This window comes from Lampris incognitus, chromosome 5 (genome assembly GCF_029633865.1).
Source record: "Lampris incognitus isolate fLamInc1 chromosome 5, fLamInc1.hap2, whole genome shotgun sequence".
Taxonomy (NCBI): Eukaryota; Metazoa; Chordata; class Actinopteri; order Lampriformes; family Lampridae; genus Lampris; species Lampris incognitus.
The window spans coordinates 68354807-68378752 of NC_079215.1; the positions used below are offsets into that span (position 1 = coordinate 68354807).

Here is a 23946-nt window from a genome sequence, read left to right on the forward strand (position 1 = left end):
GAACACACTGCTGATCATGAAGAACACACTGCTCAACATGAAGAACACACTGCTGATCATGAGGAACACACTGCTCATCATGAAGAACACACTGCTCATCATGAAGAACACACTGCTCAACATGAAGAACACACTACTCAACATGAAGAACACACTGCTCATCATGAAGAACACACTGCTGATCATGAAGAACACACTGCTGATCATGAAGAACACACTGCTCAACATGAAGAACACACTGCTGATCATGAAGAACACACTGCTGATCATGAAGAACACTGCTCAACATGAAGAACACCCTGCTGATCATGAAGAACACGCTGCTGATCATGAAGAACACGCTGCTCATCATGAAGAACACACTGCTCAACATGAAGAACACCCTGCTGATCATGAAGAACACACTGCTCATCATGAAGAACACACTGCTCAACATGAAGAACACACTGCTGATCATGAAGAACACACTGCTGATCATGAAGAACACGCTGCTCAACATGAAGAACACACTGCTGATCATGAAGAACACACTGCTGATCATGAAGAACACACTGCTGATCATGAAGAACACCCTGCTGATCATGAAGAACACACTGCTGATCATGAAGAACACACTGCTGATCATGAAGAACACACTGCTGATCATGAAGAACACACTGCTCATCATGAAGAACACACTGCTCATCATGAAGAACACACTGCTCAACATGAAGAACACACTGCTGATCATGAAGAACACACTGCTCATCATGAAGAACACACTGCTGATCATGAAGAACACACTGCTCATCATGAAGAACACACTGCTCAACATGAAGAACACACTGCTGATCATGAAGAACACACTGCTGATCATGAAGAACACACTGCTGATCATGAAGAACACACTGCTGATCATGAAGAACACGCTGCTCATCATGAAGAACACACTGCTGATCATGAAGAACACACTGCTGATCATGAAGAACACACTGCTGATCATGAAGAACACACTGCTCATCATGAAGAACACGCTGCTCAACATGAAGAACACGCTGCTCATCATGAAGAACACACTGCTGATCATGAAGAACACACTGCTGATCATGAAGAACACACTGCTGATCATGAGGAACACACTGCTGATCATGAAGAACACACTGCTGATCATGAAGAACACACTGCTGATCATGAAGAACACACTGCTGATCATGAAGAACACGCTGCTGATCATGAAGAACACGCTGCTGATCATGAAGAACACGCTGTTCATCATGAAGAACACGCTGCTGGTCATGAAGAACACACTGCTGATCATGAAGAACACACTGCTGATCATGAAGAACACGCTGCTCATCATGAAGAACACACTGCTGATCATGAAGAACACACTGCTGATCATGAAGAACTAACTGCTGATCATGAAGAACACACTGCTCAACATGAAGAACACACTGCTCATCATGAAGAACACACTGCTGATCATGAAGAACACACTGCTGATCATGAAGAACACACTGCTCATCATGAAGAACACACTGCTGATCATGAAGAACACACTGCTCATCATGAAGAACACACTGCTCAACATGAAGAACACGCTGCTCATCATGAAGAACACACTGCTGATCATGAAGAACACACTGCTGATCATGAGGAACACACTGCTGATCATGAAGAACACACTGCTGATCATGAAGAACACACTGCTGATCATGAAGAACACACTGCTGATCATGAAGAACACACTGCTGATCATGAAGAACACGCTGCTGATCATGAAGAACACGCTGTTCATCATGAAGAACACGCTGCTGGTCATGAAGAACACACTGCTGATCATGAAGAACACACTGCTGATCATGAAGAACACGCTGCTCATCATGAAGAACACACTGCTGATCATGAAGAACACACTGCTGATCATGAAGAACACACTGCTGATCATGAAGAACACACTGCTCAACATGAAGAACACACTGCTCATCATGAAGAACACACTGCTGATCATGAAGAACACACTGCTCAACATGGATACAACACCATGAAAACTACGTTCATTATAGCATGACGTCAGGCTGCTATTAATATTAATAATAATAATGTTAATAATGATCAGAATCAGGTTTGTTGGCCATGTGGGTAAGCGCTACACGGAATGTGACCCTGGTGTCGTGGCTCTCTCAGTGTACTTAATACAGAATAACAACACTACAGCACAACAATCTTCACACATGTACACAATTACTGACTTTCACAGGTGAAATAAGAGGTGAAATAAAAGGTGCAGTGGTGCAGATCTCTCTCATATAGTGCTAATGATGTAATCACCATAGATGATAATGTTGTTTGGGGTTTTGCTTTTAAAAAAAAGACGAAAAATGATGTCAGAACAAAAAGAAATGTTTGCTATTTTGTTTAGTTGCGCAGCCATTTGTTGTGGTTAAGTTGTGTCAGAGTCCCTGTAAGCTAAGGGACGTCACGAGGTGGCTATTGCATGTTATTGCGGTCAGGAACCAAGAGAGGGCTCCAGTGTTACTTGTACTAGGGGGTAAGGCAGAGTGTGCAGAGAGGGAAGATGTTGGTCATGTGACCATGCTGCTGTGGCGGTTCCAGTAATAAAAGCCCGCTCAGCTGAGATGAAGCCTCGGCCTGGTCACTGAGAGCCCAAGATATCCCATGTGGCAGATAATAATAATAACTATAATGATAATCATTATAATAATAGTAAAAATAATAATAATAACTATAATAATAATAATGATAATAATAAATATTACTAAACTACAGAGGTATAAAGTTGATCAGCCACAGCATGAAGATATGGGAAAGAGTAATAGAAGCTAGGTTAAGAGGAGAGGTGACGATCAGCGAGCAGCAGTATGGTTTCATGCCACGAAAGAGCACCACAGATGTGATGTTTGCTTTGAGAATGTTGATTGAGAAGTATAGAGGAGGTCAGAAGGAGTTGCACTGTGTCTTTGTAGATTTAGAGAAAGCTTATGACAGAGTACCGAGAGAGGAGGTGTGGTATTGTATGAGGAAGTCAGGAGTTGCAGAGAAGTATGTAGGAGTGGTGCAGGATACATATGAGGGAAGTGTGACAATGGTGAGGTGTGCGGTTGGAATGACGGATGGGTTCAAGGTGGAGGTGGGATTACATCAAGGATCGGCTCTGAGCCCTTTCTTGTTTGCAATGGTGATGGACAGGTTGACGGACAAGATCAGGCAGGAGTCTTCATGGACGATGATGTTCGCGGATGACATTGTGATCTGTAGTGAGAGTAGGGTGCAGGTTGAGGAGAGCCTGGAGAGGTGGAGGTATGCACTGGAGAGAAGAGGAATGAAAGTCAGTAGGAGCAAGACGGAATACCTATGCGTGAATGAGAGAGAGGACAGTGGAATGGTCAGGATGCAAGGAGTGGAGGTGACAAAGACATCTGAGTTTAAATACTTGGGGTCAACTGTCTAAAGTAACGGGGAGTGCAGTAGAGAGGTGAAAAAGAGAGTGCAGGCAGGTTGGAGTGGGTGGAGAAGAGTGTCAGGAGTGATTTGTGACAGAAGGGTACCAGCAAGAGTTAAAGGGAAAGTTTACAAGATGGTTGTGAGACCAGCTATGTTATATGGTTTGGAGACATTGGCACTGACGAAAAGACAGGAGGCGGAGCTGGAGGTGGCAGAGTTGAAGATGCTAAGATTTTCACTGGGAGTAACGAAGAAGGACAGGATTAGGAACGATTATATTAGAGGGACAGCTCAGGTTGGACGGTTTGGAGACAAAGCAAGAGAGGCAAGATTGAGATGGCTTGGACATGTGTGGAGGAGAGATGCTGGGTATACTGGGAGAAGGATGCTGAATATGGAGCTGCCAGGGAAGAGGAGAAGAGGAAGGCCAAAGAGGAGGTTTATGGAGGTGGTGAGGGAGGACATGCAGGTGGCTGGTGGGACAGAGGAAGATGCAGAAGACAGGAAGAAATGGAAACGGATGATCCGCTGTGGCGACCCCTAACGGGAGCAGCCGAAAGTAGTAGTAGATAATAATAAATATTATGGGTTTTACACCAGTGTAGAAAGACATTAACCTCCCCATGATTACTGGAGTTCGGCGGCCCCTGTCATTGGTTTAGAGGTGGAAGGACACATCTCATTACTTTAGAAGCAGAAGGACACATGTCATTGGTTTAGAGGTGGAAGGACACATCTCATTGCTTTAGAGGAGGAAGGACACATCTCATTGGTTTAGAGGCGGAAGGACACATCTCATTGGTTTAGAGGCGGAAGGCCACATCTCATTGGTTTAGAAGAGGAAGGCCACATCTCATTGGTTTAGAAGAGGAAGGACACATCTCATTGGTTTAGAGGCGGAAGGACACATCTCATTGGTTTAGAGGCGGAAGGACACATCTCATTGGTTTAGAAGAGGAAGGACACATCTCATTGGTTTAGAAGAGGAAGGAAACATCTCATTGGTTTAGAGGCGGAAGGACACATCTCATTGGTTTAGAAGCAGAAGGCCACATCTCATTGCTTTAGAAGCAGAAGGACACATCTCATTGCTTTAGAAGAGGAAGGCCACATCTCATTGGTTTAGAAGAGGAAGGACACATCTCATTGGTTTAGAAGAGGAAGGACACATCTCATTGGTTTAGAAGCAGAAGGACACATCTCATCGCTTTAGAAGAGGAAGGCCACATCTCATTGGTTTAGATGAGGAAGGACACATCTCATTGGGTGTAGAGGAGGAAGGCCACATCTCATTGGTTTAGATGAGGAAGGACACATATCATTGGGTGTAGAGGAGGAAGGCTACATCTCATTGGTTTAGAGGCGGAAGGACAGATGTCATTGGTTTAGAGGCGGAAGGACACGTCTAATTGGTTTAGAGGTGAAGGACACATCTTGTTCTTTAGAGTAGGAAGGACACATCTCATTGGTTTAGGGGAGGAAGGACACATCTCATTGGTTTAGAGGCGGAAGGACACATCTCATTGCTTTAGAGGAGGAAGGACACATCTCATTGCTTTAGAGGAGGAAGGACACATCTCATTGGTTTAGAGGCGGAAGGACACATCTCATTGGTTTAGAAGCAGAAGGACACATCTCATTGCTTTAGAAGAGGAAGGCCACATCTCATTGGTTTAGAAGCAGAAGGACACAGCTCATTGGTTTAGAAGAGGAAGGCCACATCTCATTGCTTTAGAAGCAGAAGGACACATCTCATTGCTTTAGAAGAGGAAGGCCACATCTCATTGCTTTAGAAGAGGAAGGCCACATCTCATTGGTTTAGATGAGGAAGGACACATCTCATTGGGTGTAGAGGAGGAAGGCCACATCTCATTGGTTTAGAGACGGAAGGACAGATGTCATTGGTTTAGAGGCGGAAGGACACGTCTAATTGGTTTAGATGAGGAAGGACACATATCATTGCTTTAGAAGCAGAAGGCCACATCTCATTGATTTAGAAGCAGAAGGACACATCTCATTGCTTTAGAAGAGGAAGGCCACATCTCATTGGTTTAGAAGCAGAAGGACACAGCTCATTGGTTTAGAAGAGGAAGGCCACATCTCATTGGTTTAGATGAGGAAGGCCACATCTCATTGGTTTAGATGAGGAAGGCCACATCTCATTGATTTAGAAGCAGAAGGACACAGCTCATTGGTTTAGAAGAGGAAGGCCACATCTCATTGCTTTAGAAGCAGAAGGACACATCTCATTGCTTTAGAAGAGGAAGGCCACATCTCATTGGTTTAGAAGCAGAAGGACACAGCTCATTGGTTTAGAAGAGGAAGGCCACATCTCATTGGTTTAGATGAGGAAGGCCACATCTCATTGGTTTAGAGACGGAAGGACAGATGTCATTGATTTAGAGGCGGAAGGACACGTCTAATTGGTTTAGATGAGGAAGGACACATATCATTGGGTGTAGAGGAGGAAGGCTACATCTCATTGGTTTAGAGGCGGAAGGACACGTCTAATTGGTTTAGAGGTGAAGGACACATCTCGTTCTTTAGAGTAGGAAGGACACATCTCATTGGTTTAGGGGAGGAAGGACTCATCTCATTGGTTGAGTGGAGGGGGTGCTTCCGTTCGATCCAGGTTGGTGAACTGGTGACGAGCCCCGTCGTTGGTCGGAGGTTCCCACTGCGCATGCCCGGGCTGCTCCACACAACTGCGCTTGGGAGTCACAACAAATCCCGTAAGAAGATCCTCCGGACAGGCCGTTAAACTGCCCAGTCCGCCGCACAACCCCGAGAACACCGGTTTTCCGGCGAAACACCGAACCCGAGCCGGCTCTCCCGTGACGGGACGGGTCGCGATAATTCAGGGTTCAGCCGAAGATCGGGTTGAAGAGACGGGCTCGTCCCCCGGACGGCGAGCGTAAAAGAGAATGATCCGGTGGGTCCGGGAGAGATTCGGGATTCTGTGAAGACGACGAACTGAGACGGACTTCCAAGCTTTCCTGCTCTCGTTTTTCCAAGGCGCCCGCTCATCGGGACGGTGGACACAGACAGGAAGCACAGGCTGAGGACAGACGGGAGGGGACGGTTCCGAGCGGGGCTTGAACCCAGGACGCGGCGGTCAGGCCTGAGCCCGCGGGACGGCCTGAAGCCGCGGTTCAGACCCGGGTGGGTGTCTGCCGACGACCGCGGGGCGAGCGGACGGTGGCTGCTGATGGGTCGCCAGCTAACGTTAGTGTGCCACAACACACGCTAGCTAGCCAGCCAGCTAGCTAGCTAGCCAGCCAGCCAGCCGGCTAGCTGCGACCAGCCAGCGTTCAGCGCGTCGGCTGAGCAGAACCGAGCCTGTGGAGCTGTCACCCCCGTGTTCCTGCCCTGAGATGCTCAACAGTGACGATGCAGCGCGACGTGATATCAGCCGTGACGATGCCATGTAAGCTAAAACACCATTAGAACCGCATCTGGATGCACCGTCGGCCGCCGACGCCATGGTGGGGCTGACAGCCGCCGTGTCTGGGCTCGTCTCTCCGGTGAATATTCAGAGGAAGGCCCCCCGCGCGGACTGCGGACGCCCCTGACAACTTCATGTGATAAAGCCATTAGAAAACACGTCTCGTCCCCGAGGTAGAGAAGCCATGCAGGCGGCCCCGGTCCAGTACGACTTCTTCAACGAGGAGAACGCCCCCAAATGGCGCGGGCTGCTGGTCCCGAGTCTCAACAAGGTACCGACCCGACCATCCTATTGCTTGCTGCCTTCTTACTATTCCTATTACTGCCCTATTACTATTCTGACACCATCATATTACTGCCTTATTACTATTCTAACACCACCCTGTTACTGCCTTATTACTATTTTAACACCATCATATTACTGCCCTATTACTATTCTAACACCATAATATTACTACCCTATTACTATTCTAACACCACCCTGTTACTGCCTTATTACTATTCTAACGCCATCATATTAATGCCTTATTATTCTAACACCATCATATTACTGCCCTATTACTATTCTAACAACGACCTGTTACTGCCTTATTACTATTCTAAGGCCATCATATTACTGCCCTATTACTATTCTAACGCCATCATATTACTGCCCTATTACTATTCTAACACCACCCTGTTACTGCCTTATTACTATTCTAACGCCATCATATTAATGCCTTATTACTATTCTAACACCATCATATTACTGCCCTATTACTATTCTAACAACGACCTGTTACTGCCTTATTACTATTCTAACACCACCCTGTTACTGCCCTATTACTATTCTAAGGCCATCATATTACTGCCCTATTACTATTCTAACACCATCATATTACTGCTCTATTACTATTCTAACACCATCATATTAATGCCTTATTATTCTAACACCATCATATTACTGCTCTATTACTATTCTAACACCATCATATTACTGCCCTATTACTATTCTAACACCGACCTGTTACTGCCTTATTACTATTCTGACACCATCATATTAATGCCTTATTACTATTCTAACACCATAATATTACTGCCCTATTACTATTCTAACACCATAATATTACTATTCTAACACCAACTTATTACTGCCTTATTACTATTCTAACACCATAATATTACTGCCCTATTACTATTCTAACACCACCCTGTTACTGCCTTATTACTATTCTAACGCCATCATATTAATGCCTTATTACTATTCTAACACCATCATATTACTGCCCTATTACTATTCTAACAACGACCTGTTACTGCCTTATTACTATTCTAACACCACCCTGTTACTGCCCTATTACTATTCTAAGGCCATCATATTACTGCCCTATTACTATTCTAACGCCATCATATTACTGCCCCTTTACTATTCTAACACCATCATATTACTGCCCTATTACTATTCTAACACCGACCTGTTACTGCCTTATTACTATTGTAACACCACCCTGTTACTGCCTTATTGCTATTCTGACACCATCATATTAATGCCCTATTACTATTCTAACACCATAATATTACTGCCCTATTACTATTCTAACACCAACTTGTTACTGCCTTATTACTATTCTAGCACCATCATATTACTATTCTAACACCAACTTGTTACAGCCTTATTACTATTCTAACACCATCATATTACTGCCCTATTACTATTCTAACACCAACCTGTTACTGCCTTATTACTATTCTAACACCACCCTGTTACTGCCTTATTATTATTCTAACAATCATATTAATGCGTTATTACTATTCTAAGACCATCTTATTACTGCCTTATTACAATTATAACATCAAATTACTGCCTTATTACAATTCTCCCACCATAATATTACTATTCTAACACCATCTCATTGCTGCCTTATGCCTTATTAATTACTGTCTATAACCATCATATTACTGTCTTATTACTGTTCTAAAACCATAATTTTCCTGTCTTATTACTGCTCCAACACCATCATTGCTGTCTTATTACTGTTCTAACACCATCATATTACTATTCTTACATGATCATTTTACTGTGTTATTACTGTTCAAACACCATCGTATTACGGTCTTATTACTGTTCTAACACCATCATATTAATGCCATTACTATTTTAACACCATTATAATACTGTTATAATGCCATCATCACACACCAATAATGTCATAATACCATTTTAAAACTATTGTTATACCATCATAGTACCATCATGGCACCCTCATTACATAACATCATACCACACCATCCTAACACCACACCATTTTACTACCATCAAAATACCAGTATAACATGACGCCAACACCATCCTGTTACCATCTGAGGCCATCATCACACCCTCATAACAACACAATCCCTGTAACCTCACACCCACCCTACATCACAACACCCTCATAACAACACAATCCCTGTAACCTCACACCCACCCTACATAATCACACCCTCATAACAACACAATCCCTGTAACCTCACACCCACCCTACATCATCACACCCTCATAACAACACAATCCCTGTAACCTCACACCCACCCTACATCATCACACCCTCATAACAACACAATTCCTGTAACCTCACACCCACCCTACATCATCACAACCTCATAACAACACAATCCCTGTAACCTCACACCCGCCCTACATCATCACACCCTCATAACAACACAATCCCTGTAACCTCACACCCACCCTACAGCATCACACCCTCATAACAACACAATCCCTGTAACCTCACACCCACCCTACATCATCACATCCTCATAACAACACAATTCCTGTAACCTCACACCCACCCTACATCATCACACCCTCATAACAACACAATCCCTGTAACCTCACACCCATCCTACATAATCACACCATAACAACACAATCCCTGTAACCTCACACCCATCCTACATCATCACGTCCTCATAACAACACAATCCCTGTAACCTCACACCCACTCTACATCACAACACCCTCATAACAACACAATCCCTGTAACCTCACACCCACCCTACATCATCACAACCTCATAACAACACAATCCCTGTAACCTCACACCCGCCCTACATCATCACACCCTCATAACAACACAATCCCTGTAACCTCACACCCACCCTACAGCATCACACCCTCATAACAACACAATCCCTGTAACCTCACACCCACCCTACATCATCACACCCTCATAACAACACAATCCCTGTAACCTCACACCCACCCTACATAATCACACCTTCATAACAACACAATCCCTGTAACATCACACCCACCCTATATAATCACACCCTCATAACACAATCCCTGTAACCTCACACCCACCCTACATCATCACACCCTCATAACAACACAATCCCTGTAACCTCACACCCACCCTACATCATCACACCCTCATAACAACACAATCCCTGTAACCTCACACCCACCCTACATCATCACACCCTCATAACAACACAATCCCTGTAACCTCACACCCACCCTACATCATCACACCCTCATAACAACACAATCCATTTAACATCACACCCACCCTACATCATCACACCCTCATAACAACACAATCCCTGTAACCTCACACCCATCCTACATCATCACACCCTCATAACAACATAATCCCTGTAAATCACACCCACCCTACATCATCACACCCTCATAACAACAGAATTCCTGTAACCTCACACCCACCCTACATCATCACACCCTCATAACAACACAATTCCTGTAACATCAGACTTACCCTACATCACACCCTACATAATAACACAATCCCTGTAACCTCACGCCCACCCTACATCATCACACCCTCATAACAACACAATCCCTGTAACCTCACACCCACCCCACATCACAACACCCTCATAACAACATAATCCCTTTAACATCACATACACACCCTACATCATCACACCCTCATAACAGCATAATCCCTTTAACATTACACACAGTCTACATCACAACACCCTCATAACAACATAATCCCTTTAACATCAAACACACCCTACATCATCACACCCTCATAACAACACAATCCCTTTAACATCACGCACACCCTACATCATCACACCCTCATATCAACACAATGCCTTTAACATCACACACACCCTACATCATCACGCCCTCATAACAACATAATCCCTTTAACATTACACACACCCTACATCATCACACCCTCATAACAACATAATCCCTGTAACATCAAACACACCCTACATCATCACACCCTCATAACAACACAATCCCTTTAACATCAAACACACCCTACATCACAACACCATCATAACAACATAATCCCTTTAACATCACACACACCCTACATCATCACACCCTCATAACAACACAATCCCTTTAACATCACGCACACCCTACATCATCACACCCTCATATCAACACAATGCCTTTAACATCACACACACCCTACATCATCACGCCCTCATAACAACATAATCCCTTTAACATTACACACACCCTACATCATCACACCCTCATAACAACATAATCCCTGTAACATCAAACACACCCTACATCATCACACCCTCATAACAACACAATCCCTTTAACATCAAACACACCCTACATCACAACACCATCATAACAACATAATCCCTTTAACATCACACACACCCTACATCATCACACCCTCATAAAAACACAATCCCTTTAACATCACACACACCCTACGTCATCACACCCTCATAAAAACATAATCCCTTTAACATTACACACACCCTACATCACAACACCACCATCACTATAAAACTGCACCGTCTTCCCTTTCAAATACAGGATGCGACAAAACACCATCATATTACTGTCTCATTACTATTCTAATGCCATTATATTACTGTGTTGTTACAATTTTAACACCATCATATTACTGTCTTGTTACTGTTCTAACACCATCATATTACTGTCTTGTTACTATTGTAACAGCATCATATTACTGTCTTGTTACTGTTCTAACGCCATCATATTACTGTCTTGTTACTATTGTAACACCATCATATTACTGTCTTGTTACTGTTGTAACGCCATCCTATTACTGTCTTGTTACTGTTCTAACGCCATCATATTACTGTCTTGTTACTGTTCTAACACCATCATGTTACTGTCTTCTAACACCATCATATTACTGTCTTATTGCTATTTTAACACCATCATATTACTGTCTTATTACTGTTCTAACATCATATTACTGTCTTGTTACTGTTCTAACGCCATCATATTACTGTCTTGTTACTATTCTAACAGCATCATATTACTGTCTTGTTACTGTTCTAACGCCATCATATTACTGTCTTGTTACTATTATAACACCATCATATTACTGTCTTGTTACTGTTCTAACGCCATCATATTACTGTCTTATTACTATTTTAACATCATAACACCACCATATTACTGTGTTATTACTGTTCTAACACCATCATATTACTTGCTTCTAACACCATCATATTACTGTCTTATTACTATTTTAACACCATCATGTTACTGTCTTATTACTGTTCTAACATCATATTACTGTCTTGTTACTGTTCTAACACATCATAACACCATCATGCTGTTAAAATCACTGCTGTCCGACAGTGGGCCATGGTGAAAGCTGCATGTCAGATGTTTACATTACAAGCACATGTTTATGTTTATGTTTATCCTGTGGTTTATGTTTTAACTCATTATTCTCTCTCGTGTTTATTCTTCTTTGTGGATGTTCTCCTCATGTCATGTCCTCAGACTCTGTCTGGCTGCTGGACTTGGTGGTGGTTCCAGCAGGTCTGCTGGTTGCTGGGTAGCAGTAGGTCGTTAGCACATAACCAACATGTTGCTGCGGCAGGGTGACCTAGCCAGGCTGGACAGTCATGAAGACGTCAGCTGTACTTCCTGCCACAGCTAGTTACGTGTTCTTCAACAACACACCGTGTTGTGTGTTGGACATCAACGGTCCTTCACCTCTGGTCCTGTCTGTCAGCCTGTGATTGAAAGCTGTGTGAGGGAAGGATGCTCTCAGCCTACCTGGATGTCCCTCAGCCGATCTCAATCCTCCTGACTGCCTGAGGAAAAACGCCATGGCAACGGCCTACCAATCACACCAGGGTCCCACTTGGTCTGGTCCACATTATGTGAATGTTGTTGTTGAGGTATTCAGCTGATGCTCTGATCTAGAACTTATCTAGAACACTGAGCAGCTGATTAGTGGCCTCGTAGCAAAAACCTGTCAGCTAGCCCCTGTTACACTAGTAGCTGAGTTTAAACTACAACATCCATCCATCCATTATCCGAACCGCTTATCCTGCTCTCAGGGTTGTGGGGATGCTGGAGCCTATCCCAGCAGTCATTGGGCGGCAGGCGGGGACACACCCTGGACAGGCCACCAGGCCATCACACAGGACCGACATACACACACACTCACACCTAGGGACGATTTAGTATGGTCGAGTCACCTGACCTTGGCACGGTGGCGCAGTGGTTAGCGTGGTCGCCTCACAACAAGAAGGTCCTGGGTTCGAGCCCCGGGGTAGTCGAACCTTGGGAGTCGTCCCGGGTCGTCCTCTGTGTGGAATTTGCATGTTCTCCCCGTGTCTGCGTGGGTTTCCTCCAGGTGCTCTGGTTTCCTCCCACAGTCCAAAGACATGTAGGTCAGGTGACTCGGCCGCACTGAACTGTCCCTAGGCATGAATGTGTGTGTGTGTGTGTGTGTGTGTGTGTGTGTGTGTGTGTGTGTGTGTGTTTGTGTTGGCCCTGTGATGGCCTGGCAGCATTTCCAGGGTGTCTCCCCGCCTGCCGCCCAGTGACTGCTGGGATAGGCTCCAGCATCCTCGCGACCCTGATAGCAGGATAAGCTGTTTGGATAATGGATGGATGGATGGATTCACCTGACCTACATGTCTGGTAGGTTTGTGTTACTGGTCGGTTTGTGTTACTGGTAGGTTTGTGGTACCGGTAGGTTTGTGCTACTGGTAGATTTGTGTTACTGGTAGAGTTGTGTTACTGGTAGATTTGTGTCTTGAGAAGTGTGGTAGCCAGGAGGTTCTGCACTCAGTCCCTGCTCCTCTGTATGGAGTCTCCATGTTCTCCATCTTCCCCTGGCAGGGTTCCCCCACCTCCTGGAAATCCTGGAAATGTTTGGACTAGTTTCCCAGTCATGGAAAACAGCTGGAAAATTCAAACACTTATAAAATATCCTGGAAATAGTCACGAGATCCTGGAAAACTGTAAAATTACACAGTTACAAAGCTGTAATGTTGTCAAGTCCATCTGAGATTACATGTTCAAATGTCTCCCGAGCTCACAGCTGCAGCGCCACCTGTGTTTGGAAGGCAAAACGGGTACAAGGCTTTGATTAACATGGTGTTTGTGTGACATCAGCACATTGCGTGCATTGTTAGCCTGTTGTTAGCCTGTTGTTAGCATGTTCATGTTTTTACATGTACAACATCACTCTTAGGTGACCTGTGAACAACAGCAAATGTGTGTAAGTCCTTGAATATGTCCTTGAAAATTCCTGGAGCATGATTTCCTTGAAAGAGTGGCAACTCTGTCCTGGTTTCCTCGCACACTCCAAACACATACAAGTAAGCTACACCAGGAGCTCTGAAAGGCCCGTAGGTGCTGGCCCCCTGGACCCTGAACTGGATTATGCAGGTGCAGATGAGGACTGAATGAACATGGAAAAATGTCCGGGGAGAAAGTTGCTGGTAGGTCTGTGGTGGCTGACAGACACAGCGGAGAGTCCATCAGGACAGACACAGCAGAGGGTCCATCAGGACAGACACAGCGACGAGTCCATCAGGACGGACACAGCAGAGAGTCCATCAGGACAGAAACAGCAGAGAGCCCTTCAGGACAGACACAGCAGAGAGGCCATCAGGACAGACACAGCGGAGAGTCCATCAGGACAGACACAGCGACGAGTCCATCAGGACGGACACAGCAGAGAGTCCATCAGGACAGACACAGCGACGAGTCCATCAGGACGGACACAGCAGAGAGTCCATCAGGACAGACACAGCGACGAGTCCATCAGGACGGACACAGCAGAGAGTCCATCAGGACGGACACAGCAGAGAGGCCATCAGGACAGACACAGCAGAGAGGCCATCAGGACAGACACAGCAGAGAGGCCATCAGGACAGACACAGCAGAGTCCATCAGGACAGACACAGCGGTGAGCCCATCAGGACTGACACAACAGAGAGTCCATCAGGACAGACACAGCAGAGAGCCCTTCAGGACAGACACAGCAGAGAGGCCATCAGGACAGACACAGCAGAGAGGCCATCAGGACAGACACAGCGACGAGTCCATCAGGATGGACACAGCAGAGAGTCCATCAGGACAGACACAGTAGAGGGTCCGTCAGGACAGACAGAGTAGAGGGTCCATCAGGACAGACACAGCGGTGAGCCCATCAGGACTGACACAGCAGAGAGCCCTTCAGGACAGACACAGCAGAGAGTCCATCAGGACTGACACAGCAGAGAGCACTTCAGGACAGACACGGCAGATAGTCCATCAGGACAGACAACGCAGAGAGTCCATCAGGACTGAGTCAGCAGAGAGTCCATTGGGACAGACACAGCAGAGAGTCCATCAGGACGGACACAGCAGAGAGTCCATCAGGACTGAGTCAGCAGAGTCCATCAGGACAGACACGGCAGATAGTCCATCAGGACAGACAACGCAGAGAGTCCATCAGGACTGAGTCAGCAGAGAGTCCATTGGGACAGACACAGCAGAGAGTCCATCAGGACAGACAACGCAGAGAGTCCATCAGGACAGACAACGCAGAGAGTCCATTGGGACAGACACAGCAGAGAGTCCATCAGGACGGACACAGCAGAGAGTCCATCAGGACTGAGTCAGCAGAGTCCATCAGGACAGACACGGCAGATAGTCCATCAGGACAGACAACGCAGAGAGTCCATCAGGACTGAGTCAGCAGAGAGTCCATTGGGACAGACACAGCAGAGAGTCCATCAGGACGGACACAGCAGATAGTCCATCAGGACAGACAACGCAGAGAGTCCATCAGGACTGAGTCAGCAGAGAGTCCATTGGGACAGACACAGCAGAGAGTCCATCGGGACGGACACCGCAGAGAGTCCATCGGGACGGACACAGCAGAGAGCCCATCAGGACTGAGTCAGCAGAGAGTCCATCGGGACGGACACAGCAGAGAGTCCATCAGGACTAAGTCAGCAGAGAGTCCATCAGGACAGACACAGCAGAGAGCCCATCAGGGCTGAGTCAGCAGAGAGTCCATCAGGACTGAGTCAGCAGAGAGTCCATCGGGACGGACACAGCAGAGAGTCCATCAGGACCGAGTCAGCAGAGAGTCCATCAGGACTGAGTCAGCAGAGAGTCCATCGGGACGGACACAGCAGAGAGTCCATCAGGACCGAGTCAGCAGAGAGTCCATCAGGACGGACACAGCAGAGAGTCCATCAGGACCGAGTCAGCAGAGTCCATCAGGACAGACACGGCAGAGAGTCCATCAGGACTGAGTCAGCAGAGAGTCCATTGGGACAGACACAGCAGAGAGTCCATCGGGACGGACACAGCAGAGAGTCCATCAGGACAGACACAGCAGAGAGCCCATCAGGGCTGAGTCAGCAGAGAGTCCATCAGGACTGAGTCAGCAGAGAGTCCATCGGGACGGACACAGCAGAGAGTCCATCAGGACCGAGTCAGCAGAGAGTCCATCAGGACTGAGTCAGCAGAGAGTCCATCAGGACTGAGTCAGCAGAGAGTCCATCGGGACGGACACAGCAGAGAGTCCATCAGGACCGACACAGCAGAGAGTCCATCAGGACTGAGTCAGCAGAGAGTCCATCGGGACAGACACAGCAGAGAGTCCATCAGGACAGACAACGCAGAGAGTCCATCAGGGCTGAGTCAGCAGAGAGTCCATTGGGACAGACACAGCAGAGAGTCCATCAGGACGGACACAGCAGAGAGTCCATCGGGACAGACACAGCAGAGAGTCCATCAGGACAGACAACGCAGAGAGTCCATCAGGACTGAGTCAGCAGAGAGTCCATCGGGACAGACACAGCAGAGAGTCCATCAGGACAGACAACGCAGAGAGTCCATCAGGACAGACAACGCAGAGAGTCCATCAGGACAGACAACGCAGAGAGTCCATCAGGACTGAGTCAGCAGAGAGTCCATCAGGACAGACAACGCAGAGAGTCCATCAGGACAGACAACGCAGAGAGTCCATCAGGACTGAGTCAGCAGAGAGTCCATCGGGACAGACACAGCAGAGAGTCCATCAGGACAGACAACGCAGAGAGTCCATCAGGACAGACAACGCAGAGAGTCCATCAGGACTGAGTCAGCAGTTGCTCATGCGGGGCTCTGAGGCTGAGCGGCCTGCTGGCACTCAACACACTCAACCAGGCCTCTTATTGACCAAACACAACAACATCCTGGTCTGTGTGGTCAGACAAAACTCACTTACATGCAGGTCTACAGGTCTGCTCTCTGCTCTCTCTCACACACACACACACACACACACATATACACACACACACACACACACACCACACACACACACACACACCACACACACACACATACACTGGAAATACACACACGCACACACATGCACACGTTCTTAGTGAGGGTGCAGTGCTGTGTGTGTTGTTGGCTGGGTATACTGTGTGTACTCTACAGTACACTCTGTCAGTATACAGCACAAGACAGTAATGCAGTCATACCGCCCCCCCACCCCCACCCCACCCCGCACACACACACACACAAACACACCGCCTGCATACACAAACCACAATGAGCACACAAACACAGAGGCCAGCGTGGCACCTGTGTGAGTCTGCAGAAGTGTGCCGCCTGCAGAAACACTGACAACACAACACTGCGTCAGTGGTGTAGTGTCTGTCTGGAATGACAGTACTACTAATAATACACAAGAGGGGTACTAGTTACTAGTGCAGTATTTGTCAGTTATCTTATTTTTGGATTTTTACCTGTAAGTTTCCCCGTGGGAAGTTTTAACAGACTGAACTACCTCGACACCGCCCCCTGCTGTCATCAACATGTCTGTGTTAGTGGAGGTGAAGTGGTCAGCGTGGTCGCCTCACAGCAGGAAGGTCCTGGGTTCGAGCCCCAGGGTAGTCCAACCTTGGGGGTCGTCCCGGTTCGTCCTCTGTGTGGAGTTTGCATGTTCTCCCCGTGTCTGCGTGGGTTTCCTCCCACAGTCAAAAGACATGTAGGTCAGGTGAGTCAAAGACATGTAGGTCAGGTGAGTCAAAGACATGTAGGTCAGGTGACTCAAAGACATGTAGGTCAGGTGAGTCAAAGACGTGTAGGTCAGGTGACTCAAAGACATGTAGGTCAGGTGACTCAAAGACATGTAGGTCAGGTGAATCAAAGACATGTAGGTAGGGTGACTCAAAGACATGTAGGTCAGGTGACTCAAAGACATGTAGGTCAGGTGAGTCAAAGACATGTAGGTCAGGTGAGTCAAAGACGTGTAGGTCAGGTGACTCAAAGACATGTAGGTCAGGTGGATCAAAGACATGTAGGTCAGGTGGATCAAAGACATGTAGGTCAGGTGGATCAAAGACATGTAGGTCAGGTGACTCAAAGACATGTAGGTAGGGTGACTCAAAGACATGTAGGTCAGGTGACTCAAAGACATGTAGGTAGGGTGACTCAGAGACATGTAGGTCAGGTGACTCAAAGACATGTAGGTCAGGTGGATCAAAGACATGTAGGTCAGGTGACTCAAAGACATGTAGGTCAGGTGACTCAAAGACATGTAGGTCGGGTGACTCAAAGACATGTAGGTAGGGTGACTCAAAGACATGTAGGTCAGGTGAGTCAAAGACATGTAGGTCAGGTGACTCAAAGACATGTAGGTAGGGTGACTCAGAGACATGTAGGTCAGGTGACTCAAAGACATGTAGGTCAGGTGAATCAGAGACATGTAGGTCAGGTGGATCAAAGACATGTAGGTCAGGTGGATCAAAGACATGTAGGTCAGGTGAGTCAAAGACATGTAGGTCAGGTGACTCAAAGACATGTAGGTAGGGTGACTCAGAGACATGTAGGTCAGGTGACTCAAAGACATGTAGGTCAGGTGGATCAAAGACATGTAGGTCAGGTGGATCAAAGACATGTAGGTCAGGTGACTCAAAGACATGTAGGTCAGGTGAGTCAAAGACGTGTAGGTCAGGTGAGTCAAAGACATGTAGGTCAGGTGACTCAAAGACATGTAGGTCAGGTGACTCAAAGACATGTAGGTCGGGTGACTCAAAGACATGTAGGTCAGGTGACTCAAAGACATGTAGGTCAGGTGAGTCAAAGACGTGTAGGTCAGGTGACTCAAAGACATGGAGGTCAGGTGGATCAAAGACATGTAGGTCAGGTGAGTCAAAGACGTGTAGGTCAGGTGACTCAAAGACATGTAGGTCAGCTGACTCAAAGACATGTAGGTCAGGTGAGTCAAAGACATGTAGGTCAGGTGACTCAAAGACATGTAGGTCAGGTGGATCAAAGACATGTAGGTCAGGTGGATCAAAGACATGTAGGTCAGGTTGATCAAACACATGTAGGTCAGGTGAATCAAAGACATGTAGGTCAGGTGACTCAAAGACATGTAGGTCAGGTGAGTCAAAGACATGTAGGTCAGGTGACTCAAAGACATGTAGGTCAGGTGACTCAAAGACATGTAGGTCAGGTGGATCAAAGACGTGTTGGTCAGGTGACTCAAAGACATGTAGGTCAGGTGACTCAAAGACATGTAGGTCAGGTGAATCAAAGACATGTAGGTCAGGTGGATCAAAGACATGTAGGTCAGGTGACTCAAAGACATGTAGGTCAGGTGACTCAAAGACATGTAGGTCAGGTGACTCAAAGACATGTAGGTCGGGTGAGTCAAAGACATATAGGTCAGGTGACTCAAAGACATGTAGATCAGGTGGATCAAAGACATGTAGGTCAGGTGGATCAAAGACATGTAGGTCAGGTGACTCAAAGACATGTAGGTCGGGTGAGTCAAAGACATGTAGGTCAGGTGAGTCAAAGACATGTAGGTCAGGTGGATCAAAGACATGTAGGTCAGGTGACTCAAAGACATGTAGGTCGGGTGACTCAAAGACATGTAGGTCGGGTGAGTCAAAGACATGTAGGTCAGGTGACTCAAAGACATGTAGGTCAGGTGACTCAAAGACATGTAGGTCGGGTGACTCAAAGACATGTAGGTCGGGTGACTCAAAGACATGTAGGTCAGGTGAGTCAAAGACATGTAGGTCAGGTGAGTCAAAGACATGTAGGTCAGGTGAGTCAAAGACATGTAGGTCAGGTGACTCGGCCGTGCTAAACTGTCCCTAGGTGTGAATGTGTGTGTGTGTGTGTCGTCCCTGTGTGGTGGCCTGGCGGCCTGTCCAGGGTGTCTCCCCACCTGCCGCCCAATGACTGCTGGGATAGGCTCCAGCATCCCCGCCACCCCGAGAGCAGGATAAAGCAGTTTGGATAATGGATGGATGGATGGATCCTGCCAATTACCCCACTCTTCTGAGCCATCCCGGTCGCTGCTCCACCCCCTCTGCTGCTCCACCCCCTCTGCCGATCCAGGCTACAGCATGCCTCATGCCTCCTCCGATACACGTGGAGTCGCCAGCCACTTCTTTGTGTGCAGCGTAACGTAAATGACCCGGACCCCTGGTGAGGACTGGCAGCGAGGGGCTAGCTTCAAAGTGACCACTGGCGCTGATGGTGCTTTTGGTAGTAGCACAGTGATGTAGTTGTGGTGTCTCAGAGGAAAGTGGGAAGTCCTCCCTGTTGTGGATGTTGAGAACGTTTGATGTGGTCACGTTACGTGTATACCGGGAGTTGATATGCATCTCCAGTGTCCACACCAGGATCCCAGACAACCAGTGGAACCACAGTCTTCTGCTGTTGGCCACTGGGAGCTGGCCATGTAGTCCCACCTCTCCTGTCCACTGACTCCACCCCTTTTTACTGACCACCAATGACAGTCTTTATCAGCTGTCCCGATTACATTCTAACATCTTAATCCTCTCTATCTCTCCCCCTTCTCTAGCCACCCCTGTATCTCTCTCCCCCTTCTCTAGCCACCCCTGTATCTCTCTCCCCCTTCTCTAGCCACCCCCGTATCTCTCTCCCCCTTCTCTAGCCACCCCTGTATCTCTCTCCCCCTTCTCTAGCCACCCCCGTATCTCTCTCCCCCTTCTCTAGCCACCCCTGTATCTCTCTCCCCCTTCTCTAGCCACCCCTGTATCTCTCTCCCCCTTCTCTAGCCACCCCTGTATCTCTCTCCCCCTTCTCTAGCCACCCCCGTATCTCTCTCCCCCTTCTCTAGCCACCCCTGTATCTCTCTCCCCCTTCTCTAGCCACCCCTGTATCTCTCTCCCCCTTCTCTAGCCACCCCCGTATCTCTCTCCCCCTTCTCTAGCCACCCCTGTATCTCTCTCCCCCTTCTCTAGCCACCCCTGTATCTCTCTCTCTGAAAGGTATCCAGACTGTATGTCTTAAGGAAGACCAGTTGGGCCGCTTCCTATATTTGTCAATGGTTTGCACTTCCTTCCAGTTACCACTGCAGGTGATGTGTCTACAAACCTGCCGATAGTCGTGCCGGACTGGGAGGTCACTAGGACTGGGAGGTCACCAGTATGTGGCCTGTAAGACCATGTGCTCCAGCAGTGCCTTGGTATCCTGCCGTCATAAGACCTGTATGGCTAGAAAGACATTCTTCCAATAGCTGTGGGTCAGCGGAGCATGTAGGAGCCTGACTCCTGACTGCTCCGCTCTGCTTGTCCAGACAGGACTCCCTGTCCTCCTAACCTCCATCAGCACCAACACACAACACCACCGGCACCACTTTTGAATTACACAGCAGCCGGGGAAGGGGAGAAATTCCACATTAAACAGGCCCTGGTTAAGTGTGGTTATCCTAACTGGTGTTTGGCAAAGCCAGGAAGACCCTCAAACAGTGCACCAGCCGATCGAAGAGAGAAGAACAACAGCTGCCTAAGCATAAACCAGTGGTGATTCTGTATGTGGTGGGAGTGTCAGAACAGTTGAAACATGTATTTTCTAAACACCGCATCTCAGTTGTTTTCAAACCCCAAAACACGCTGCACCAGAAGTTGGTCCACCCCAAGGATCAGGTCCCTCGGCACAAACAGAGCAATATAGTGTCGCTGTTAAGTACCAGGAGGACTGCCGTGACTTGTACACTGGGGAAACCAAACAGACGCTGGCCAAGAGGATGGCACAACCCAGGAGAGCTAACACATCAGTCCTGGACTCCACAGTCTACACCATCTACAGACCAGGACTCCACAGTCTACACCATCTACAGACCAGGACTCCACAGTCTACACCATCTACAGACCAGGACTCCACCATCTACAGACCAGGACTCCACAGTCTACACCATCTACAGACCAGGACTCCACAGTCTACACCATCTACAGACCAGGACTCCACAGTCTACACCATCTACAGACCAGGACTCCACAGTCTACACCATCTACAGACCAGGACTCCACCATCTACAGACCAGGACTCCACAGTCTACACCATCTACAGACCAGGACTCCACCATCTACAGACCAGGACTCCACAGTCTACACCATCTACAGACCAGGACTCCACAGTCTACACCATCTACAGACCAGGACTCCACAGTCTACACCATCTACAGACCAGGACTCCACCATCTACAGACCAGGACTCCACCATCTACAGACCAGGACTCCACAGTCTACACCATCTACAGACCAGGACTCCACAGTCTACACCATCTACAGACCAGGACTCCACAGTCTACACCATCTACAGACCAGGACTCCACAGTCTACACCATCTACAGACCAGGACTCCACCATCTACAGACCAGGACTCCACCATCTACAGACCAGGACTCCACAGTCTACACCATCTACAGACCAGGACTCCACAGTCTACACCATCTACAGACCAGGACTCCACAGTCTACACCATCTACAGACCAGGACTCCACAGTCTACACCATCTACAGACCAGGACTCCACAGTCTACACCATCTACAGACCAGGACTCCACAGTCTACACCATCTACAGACCAGGACTCCACAGTCTACATCATCTACAGACCAGTTGACACCCATGTAGTTTGTTGTCTATGTCCACTTGTATGGGGCTGAGCTTCAGGTCCGGACCTGTAGTTAAAATGGAATGAAGCCCTAACTTGTATCAGAAGTCTTATGGAGACAGGGACACAGACAGCTGGAGACAGATGGGTAGACAGACAGACAGACAGACAGGGAGTGAGACTGATGTTACACAGTAAAGTTAAAGGGAAGACAGGCCAGACAGAAGACCAGTATCACCATCAGGAAGCAACAACGTGATGAAGAAGCTGCTGGCTCCACCTCACAACGCTGTGTCTCAGTAAACAGCAAGAAGACTCACTCTAACCTGCCTCTGTGTGTGTGTGTGTGTGTGTGTGTGTGTGTGTGTGTGTGTGTGTGTGTGTGTGTGTGTGTGTGTGTGTGTGTGTGTGTGTGTGCAGGTACTGAACCAGGTACATCCTAAGCTGACCTCCCAGCAGGAGGCGCTGGAGTACATAGAAGAGCTCATCCTGCTGCTGCTCAGTATGCTGTGTCAGGCCCAGCCCCGCAGTGTGCAGGACGTGGAGGTAACACACACCCAGTATACACACACACACACACACACACACACACACACACACACACACACAGCCCCGCAGTGTGCAGGACGTGGAGGTAACACACACCCAGTATACACACATACACACACACACACACACACACACACTAACACACATAGCCCCATAGCGTGCAGGACGTGGAGGTAACACAAACCCAGTATACACACACACACACACACACACTAACACACATAGCCCCGCAGTGTGCAGGACGTGGAGGTAACACACACCCAGTATACACACACACACACACACACACACACACACAGCCCCTCAGTGTGCAGGACGTGGAGGTAACACACACCCAGTATACACACACACACACACACACACACACACACACACACACACACAG

At 47.5% G+C, this 23946-nt stretch overlaps 1 protein-coding gene across 1 annotated transcript in view; it reads left to right on the forward strand.

Moving 5' to 3' along the window:
- The first annotated feature begins 6172 nt into the window (after positions 1-6172).
- LOC130112639 (son of sevenless homolog 1-like) overlaps positions 6173-23946 on the forward strand; it is a 97232-nt gene continuing 79458 nt past the window's right edge. The window contains exons 1-2 of the mRNA XM_056280090.1: positions 6173-7160; positions 23433-23558. Of these exons, the coding sequence (XP_056136065.1) occupies positions 7074-7160; positions 23433-23558 (213 nt within the window). The 5' untranslated portion in view covers positions 6173-7073. The remainder of the gene's footprint in view (positions 7161-23432; positions 23559-23946) is intronic.